The following is a 9,059-nucleotide window of genomic DNA, read 5'->3' as shown; positions in this document are numbered from 1 at the left end:
ATAGGCAGTAGGAACTTTAATGCGACTAAAATCATGTCAAGCATTTACATTGGTATGTATACTGGCACCATTGAAGGAACGTTTGATTCCTTTGAACAATTTGTCTAGCAAGCATCAGAACCTCCTTTCCAAAACTTTCAAAGCATAATTATATGTTTTCTCTGTATTAAATTTGATTCTCGATTTTTTGTCGCTTCTTCTAATCACATCCACTATAAATTTGCCTTAGTTTATTACTAAAAGCACAACTTAAAACAAAAGATTTTAACTAGAAATCAAAAATGGGACAGCCACAAAGCAAACCAAGCAAACCAAGGTTTCCTCAACCAGGGGATCACATCTACTGTGAAAGAAAGGGAGGTCTCTATGATCACCATGGTTTGCTCTGTTTCTTTTCAATTTTTTATCCATATACCCAGAAGATCATAACATGTATACACACACATAAACATTGGGTGTTTCTGATTGAGCACTGCAGGAATATATGTGGGGGACGGCATGGTAATTCATCTCCGGGGAGCAGCCAAGAAACTTGGGGAGCTACCTGCATGCCATAGATGTGGAGGCAAGCGAGTCGAAAATGGTGAAATAGCAAAAGTATGCATAGATTGTTTCCTTGATGGTGAAACGCTCCAGATCTATGACTATGGAGTTCCCGTTCTAGAATTCATTAGTAGAAAACGTGGTACTTGCTGCACAAGCCGTTCCAAGCCTCCTCATGAAGTTATTAGCGCCGCAACTGATTTACTTGAACGGAATGGGTTTGGCCCCTATGACATGTTTACTAACAACTGTGAGCACTTCGCTGTGTATTGCAAAACAGGCTCTAAGGTAAGTTACCAGATTTTAGGCCGTATTGAACTAGCTACTACTGCTGGTCCCGCTGGTATTCTTGCTGGCGCTGCTGTTGCGGCAGGTTATGGTGCTTCGGGAGGCATGTAACTTCTGCCTGCAACTCATTCACGGGACTTCAATTACATCTTACTTATAAGTATGAACCATGTTAAGAAGATCTCATATCCCAGTAAACTTAAAAGTCAAAGCCAACTAGTGCTGATATTCACCTATATGCAAATATGAATTGCATATTTGGTATATAAGTGTGTTTGAAAACAATATAAAATAAGTAATAAAATATAGGCTGTGGTGTTTCGGAAGGCGTGTAACTTCTGCCTGCAACTCATTCACGGGACTTCAATTACATCTTATAAGTATGAACCATGTTAAGAAGATCTCATATCCCAGTAAACTTAAAAGTCAAAGCCAACTGGTGCTGATATTCACCTATATGCAAATATGAATTGCATATTTGGTAGATAAGTGTGTTTGAAAATAAGTAATAAAATATATGATTTCAAACTAATAATAACAATACATATGCAAAATGCACAAAATTAAAATGAAAAATTAATTTAAATTGTGAGTAAAAGAAATTTAAATAAATAAATACATTATATTAAGAATATCAAATGCACTCCAATTGCTTATCATTGGTATTGTTATTTTCTATAGCACTTAAAATGTTATCTTGTTAATATGTTATGATATTGGTGAAAGGAAAATTCAATAATAAAACTATTTTTTTTTTTGAAAAGATACAATATTGAGTTGATCCGTGACATTAACTCAATCAATCATATTATCTATACTAGAAATCTTATTACATGTGTATACGTGTGAAAATCACGTATTGAGAATGCAAATTTGTGTTTAAAATAACACACAATATAGTTAATGAAAAATATGATTTAGAATTAATTAATAATAACACATGCCATATGTGCAATACTAAAATAAAAATTAGATTAAATTGTGAGTAAAATGAAATTTAAATCACATCATATTAAGAATACTAAATGAATACAATTGTTTATCATTGTTTTGTCATCAATCTTGAATTGATTTTGTGTTTGTTAACTCGAATGATTAACTCAAAATCTCCAAGAGAGAAGGAGAATTGGCCTTTAAGAAAAATGGTGGAAGCAATAAAAAAATGAAACAATGAACATAAGAGTTTATAGTGGTTCAGCCCCAATTACTTACCCCACTACCTTAGCTTTCTTCAACTAAGAATTTTCCTAAATTCACTATTTTGATAACCTTTGAGGATAATGTTTAACCTTACAATCTTCCTTAAAATTTCTACCCAGAATCTTAAGATTGTAACTCTCTTATGGTTTCTATCCAAACATTAAGATTCAACCATCTCAAAAAGATACAAAGAAGCGAATAAAGAAATAATCTTTACAATATCAGAATGTTTGCCAATTAAGCTCAAATAAACATGAATAAACATGAAAGCTCATAAGTGTGTATAAGAAAAATATGAAAGAATTAAACAGTAAGGTTGTTTTGATTGATCTTTAAGCTTGAGGATCTCTCTCTTTATTGTAGGACATTTAAAAGATGGTATTTATACCCTCTAATTTATTTTTAACCATTGTGGTTGTTGTGAAAGTTAATAGAGCCATTGGAATGAAAATATACTGGAGCATTAAATTCACCTACAACAAAATGTATTGATACTTTTTTAACGAGTATTGATACTATTAGCATTTAATTTCTGATTTAGTGACCGTTAAAGTTAGTTAATTTACGTCGATACCAAAAATAATTTATCGATACCTAGTAAAAGGTATCGATACTTTTTATAATTGATTGAAAACAAAATGTCAATTTTGTATCGATTTTAGAAAGGGTATCGATATTTTGAAAACTATCAATACTTGGCCAAAAAGTAGACTTTTTGGCCTGGAGTAATACTGACTTGTTTTAAAACAGTTTTAACTTGATTGAAAATGTTTAACTCAATTGAAATAATTTTAACTTGATTTTATCATTTTGCTAATTTTGTTCAACTTTAACTTTTATTCAAAAATATTTTAACTTGCTATATCAAAACATATTACCAAATAAAGTTAGGTGTAACAGTGTTCATTTGTGATACTAACTCAATCGACAAAATTATTCATATACACAAATATATAAAAATTCAAAACACAAATATACTTATTAAAGTTCCAAAATAAAAACTAATAATTACTTTAAGGGTAATCTACAAAAATAGTCACTTTTGTTTGCCTCAGGTTACATTTTAGTCACTTATGTTTGAAATGTTACGTTTTAGTCACTTATGTTATTATTTTGTTACGAAATGATCATTCTACCGTTAAATTCTGTTATCTCTCTAACGGTAGTCCTACGTGGCAATCCAAATAGATTTTAGGTGCCAATTTAAATTTCTAAATTGGATGAAAATAGATTTTTAATTAAAAAAATTAATTAATTAAAATTTTTAAACCTAAACCTTAACTAAAAAAACTGTTATCTCCTCTTTTTTTATTTTTCTTTGTCTTTTCTTTTTTCAATTTTTTTTCATTTGACTGAAAAAACTATTATTAAGATCAAAATAGTTCAAATCAAATTGACTGCTTCATAAAAATGGATTCAATGGAGGGTTAAAAAGTTTTTATGTGCATGGTGTCATTGGTTAAAATCTCATTATGGATAAATTTTTATTGATCTATAAAAATATAAAAAGACAAAAGCATCCACATAATCATATAACTTTACAAATAAAATGATTTTTTTTGTAATTTCTTAACTAGGTTGAGACTTGAGTGACGCAATAAAATGCTTAATAAATAATATAGATACATAAAACACGAAGTGGGTGGAAAAAAATTATGTAAAAAAATTATTTAAGACCATAATGAAGCTTTGTTTCGCTAGTTGTAACTCTACGTTTTGCTTCTGACAGTCTTAAAATTCAAACTTTAAGTTTTCATAAACCTAATCCATATCATACAACACTTAATTAATTATCAAATATTAAAATCATATAAAAATCGAGCATAATTAAAAAAAAAACTCAAACAAACGCAAATGAGAAAGCTAAGATGCAACATTTCACTTAACAACCAAACGAAATATTAAATATAAAGGCCGAAATATGAACACTTATTACATATGAAGATGTTTCTCCATTTGTAACTACTGAGAGTTACTTTGAATTTTTTGTTAGGAGAGAGTAAGTAGAGCTTAAGGGGAGCTGGAGCTTAATGTCAATGATGCTAGTATTATATTCATTACTTGAGAAAGTTGACTTTATGTTTTAGGTCAAAAATGCTAAAGAAGAGAATTGTCAACGACTCGAAAGTTGCATGCAAATTCCATTACTAGAAAAATTTTCAGAAGCCTATTAAAAAAATTCTTTTACAAGGAAATTTACAATTTTTAGACGACTTTTTAGGTCATGATTAGGCTAATAAGAAAATATACATGACGGTTGGTGGCGTGCTTTTGGAAACTTTGTCTAAGGGCTTCTCTGACTCTCCATATAATTACTTCTAGATATGTGTACTTGCAACGGCATGCAATAGGAATATTAATAAGTGATGAATGTTAAAATTATATATAAATTTTAATTTAATGTGTAATTATTGTAGCGACGTAAAAAAATTTTGCTTCCGGTCGTTAATTGTGGCGATTTAATGAAAAGTTGAAAACTAAAGATTAATTTTGAAGTAAAGTGGGAGTCGCCACCGATCTTTTTTTTAGGTGTGATCGGACACCTAATAAATCATCTTTTTGAAAAAAAAAATTATTCTCGAACAAAGATGAAGGCTAAATTTAGGTCTACGTCAAAAGCCAGATAAAAATCAGGGTTCGGGAGTCGGTTACGTGCGATGAAGGTATTAGCACCCTCGCGACGCCCAAAATTAGTATCTTATAAACACGTGTTGTCTTGATTTTCAAAAATTCGAGTTCAATGCAAGATTTAGTCGTGATCCAGTTGAAAAGACGAGAAATTTTAGTTTTTTTGGTTTTTTAGAAAGGCATACCGTTTTAACACGAGTCGATTGATGTTCACCCAACATAACGATGAAATCGACGACTTAGTATTAAACCGATACGTTGCCTCATGTATTGAAATTAATTAGAAAACAAGAATAAGATTTTCGAACTCATGCAAAGCAAATAAATAAATGACAGAGCTAGAAATATATTGACGCAAATACAAGTGTGACAATAATATTAAAAATAACAAAGATATATGCGATATTAGACATAATACTAGAATTAAACACGAAATAGAAACAATGAATGCACATACATAATGATGATGTTAGGAGTATGTACGTAATATAGGAATGAAAAATATTTACATACTAATACTAAATATAGGTACATAATATATATATATATATATATATATATATATATATATATATATATATATATGCATAACATATTTAAAATGAACACATACAATATACACATATAATAGACACACACTAATAATAATAGTAATAATAGTAATAATAGAAAGATATATATATATATATATATATATATATATATATATAAAATAACACCTAACAATATGATAAGTAGCAAAATGAAAATAATAAGTATATTAATGAGCATAATAAAATAATGCTATATAAAATATATATACACGTAAAATATATGTAATAATATTAGTAATAAGTATAATAGGAATAAAATAAATGTAATAATGAGATATACAAGATACATACATAAATACAAGGTTTAAAAGGCATATATATCCGTAATAGATAAAACGTATATATAATGTTAAAACATTTACGTAACATATACACACATAATTATAATGTTAAAAACACACTTAATATTAATAACAATATTAATATTACATAAAGGTATACTTATATATACATTAAAGATATATACATATATAATAAAATACATGAATAATATGATATTAAAAATATATAATACGATAATAAAAATAATATACATAATATAAGAATATAGGAGTATAGGAGTATTAAAAATATAAATAAAATAATGAATAAATGAATAAAAATAGTATGCATAATAATATAATAAGAAAATATTATAATAAGTACTAAAAATATCTATATATATATATATACATGTATAATAATGAATAATATGATATACTGAAAATAGTACTAATAAAAAGTATATATATACGTGTAATAAAATATATGTACTAATATTAGTAATAAATATAAATAATATATACATAGTTTGGTATTAAAAAACATAGATATATAAAACATAGTACTAAGATATACATATAATATGTAAGAATATATATATGTCATAAAGTATTAAAAATTTGTACACGATGCATATAATATGATGTTAAGAGTATACATATGAAATATGATATTAAAAGTATGTATACGTAGTACAAAGAATGTATATATATAATATAGCATTAAAATATATGCATAATATATTAAAGAATAATAATATTATAAGCAACTAGTAATAATACTTCATAAATATATATACAAACTAAAATATACATAATAATAATATATACATACAAAGTACACTAATATTTAAAAATAATAACAGTAAATATAATATTAATATTAAATAAAATTAATATTACAAATTTAATTTGAGAGCAAAAATGACAAAAAGGACTAAATTCGGATTAAAAACAAAGTTTAGGGAAAATCTGAAATAAAAAAAAGAAAAGAGAACAACCTATTTCAATGCGCGCAAATAGTGGAGGGACTAAAAACGAAATAAACCCATTCGATCAAATCGCACAGTATTATGGGGACTAAATTGAAAACCATGGAAAATTATGGGGTCGAATTAAAAAATGACAAAAGACTTAATTGCAAAACGTTTAAAAAGCGGAGGGGTTAAACGCGCAAATAACCCTCCCTTAAAAAACACGCTGATCCTGCTCGGAGCGGGTCGGGTCGACCCGACCCGGGTCTAAAACGACGTCATTTTATTGTTTAAACCGGGGGGACCAAAACGCACCGTTTTTGTCCCCTATAAAAGATAAAAAATTTTCAAAAATTTCATTTGGGACCGGGGAAAGAAAAAAAAAAAGAAAGAGAGGGGGGAGAGAAAAGGGATTCCGGCCAGGGGGCACCAGTCCGTCACCGGACCACCGTCGGTCGCTGGCGCCGGCCACCGTGAAAAATCGAAAAGTATGATTTTTCTTCCCTTTTTTTTAAAAAAATTTGTTTTATATTTTTTTATAAATTTTAGTATATATATGTGAAAAATAGGCCTAGAAAACGAAACTAAAACAAAAAAAAATATTACCTTAAATTTCTAGTTTTTGATTTTTGATATCTTTGATTCTCTGATTTTGAGTGTTCGAATCACTGCTTGTATATGTATTGTACTCTAACTTAGGTATTGATTTTCCTTGAACATTCGAATAAACACCAAAAAGAAAAAAAGAAAAAGAAAAAGAGCCGACCCTTTTACAATGGTTTTCATGGCTTTTTATAGCCTTTACATGGTCTGTTTCTTATGGTTGCATGTCTGCTTGACCTTGCAGGTGAGTTGATGGCCGGTGGAGGTGACCATGGGGTAGGTGGCGCCAGGGGATGGTGTTGGCAGAGGCAAGTGAGAGGGTGGTTGCGGCGCTGAGGCAAGTGGGGAGAGGCTAGGGTTTGTGATAGATTTTTTGAATTTGGTTTAGGGTTTGGGTGTAATTGGGCTGTTGGGTATTTGGGTTTTTTGGTGGGTTAGTTTAGGTGGGCTCAGGTAGGTTGATGTGTATTGGGCTGATGGTTGTAAATTTATTTGGGCTGAGGGTGGGTTAGATGGTTTAAGGGGTTTAATGTATTGGGTTTATTTGTTGGGTCAAAATTGGGTAGGTTAGTTGTAATGTATTTGGCTGATAGGTTATTTTGCTTTGGGTTTTATTGGTTTAATGTAAATGGGTCATGGATAATATTGGGTTATAATAGCTACCCCTCTTTGCTCATTTTTGTGTAACAGGAATGGAGCAAAGACATAATGAAAGGCCAATTTTGCCCGTCTTGCCGAATCTTGATTTCATTGGTGCTCCTCTTGTTCAGGTAGTCTCTTTCTAGTCCATCGCATCTTGTAGCTTTGGTTCAATCCACTGCATCTTCTGATATACGCCTTGTAGTTTCAATCTTCTTCAATGTAGCTTCAAGGATATGAGATTTGTGGCTTCAATCTGCCTTACTTGTAACTTTAGAAAGATAAGATCTACGGCTTCAAATTTGCTCTTCTATCGCTTCAATGAGATAAGGTTTGTTGTCTTCTCTTCTGTAACTTTTAGAAAGACAAGATCTGATATCCTCGATCAGCTCCACTGCAACTTCAGGGGGACAAAACTTGCAACTTTGACCTGCTCCGCTGCAACTTCAGGGAGACAAGACTTGTAACTTTGGCCTGCTCCACTGCAACTTCAGGGAAACAAAATCTGGTGTCTTCAATCAGCTCCAATCTTTATTCTTTACTCGGCATGTGATCTTGAGCTCAACTTATTTATCGCAATATGGATTGACTCTTGAAAACAGACATTAAAAACAGAAACTGAAAATAGCTCAGCGCGTGAGCTAAGGCTCAATTCACCTCTCGCAATATGAGTTGGTCTTTTTGAAACTTAATTTGAAAAGTTGATTTTTGAAAATACCTCGACATGTGACCCGAGGCTCAACCCACCTCTCGCATTATGAGTTGCTTTTTTTTAAAAAAAATGTAAATTGAAGAAACAGGAATTGAAAATACCTCAGTGTGTGAACCAAGGCTCAACTCACCTCTCGCAATATGAGTTGATTTTTGAAAACAGAATTTGCAAAACAGATTTTGAAAATATCTCGGCATGTGACCCGAGGCTCAACTCACCTCTCGCAATATGAGTTGATTTTTGAAGAGTAGAAATTAAACAGAATTTGAAAATACCTCGGCATGTGACCCGAGGTTCAACTCACCTATCGCAATATGAGTTGATTTTTTTGAAACGTAAATTAAAGAACAAAAATTGAACATACCTCAGCGTGTCCTGAGGCTCAACTCACCTCTCGCAATATGAGTTGATTTTTTTGAAACATAAATTGAAAATACCTCGGCGTGTGACCTGAGGCTCAATTCACCTCTAGCAATATGAATTGATTTTTGAAAAACATAAGTTGAAAATACCTCAGCATACCCTGAGGCTCAACTCACCTCCCGCAATATGAGTTGATTTTTGAAAAACATAAATTGGAAATACCTCAGCGTGCTCTGAGGCTCAACTCACCTCTCGC

At 30.6% G+C, this 9,059-nt stretch overlaps 1 protein-coding gene across 2 annotated transcripts; it reads left to right on the top strand.

The window, feature by feature from the left end:
* The first annotated feature begins 223 nt into the window (after positions 1-223).
* LOC108487467 (protein LEAD-SENSITIVE 1-like) lies at positions 224-1,157 on the top strand. 2 transcript variants are annotated; one of them, XM_053018343.1, is made up of 2 exons: positions 224-360; positions 479-1,157. In XM_053018343.1, exons 1-2 carry the CDS (start codon positions 282-284, stop codon positions 940-942), a joined length of 543 nt encoding a protein of 180 aa, XP_052874303.1. In that variant the 5' UTR covers positions 224-281; the 3' UTR covers positions 943-1,157. The 2 variants fall into 2 exon arrangements, with proteins under 2 accessions (XP_052874303.1, XP_017647311.1); XM_017791822.2 differs by having other exon boundaries at positions 238-378.
* Positions 1,158-9,059: the final 7,902 nt, after the last annotated feature.

This window comes from Gossypium arboreum, chromosome 8 (genome assembly GCF_025698485.1).
Source record: "Gossypium arboreum isolate Shixiya-1 chromosome 8, ASM2569848v2, whole genome shotgun sequence".
NCBI lineage: Eukaryota > Viridiplantae > Streptophyta > Magnoliopsida > Malvales > Malvaceae > Gossypium > Gossypium arboreum.
This window is presented reverse-complemented; position numbering and strand designations above follow the sequence as displayed.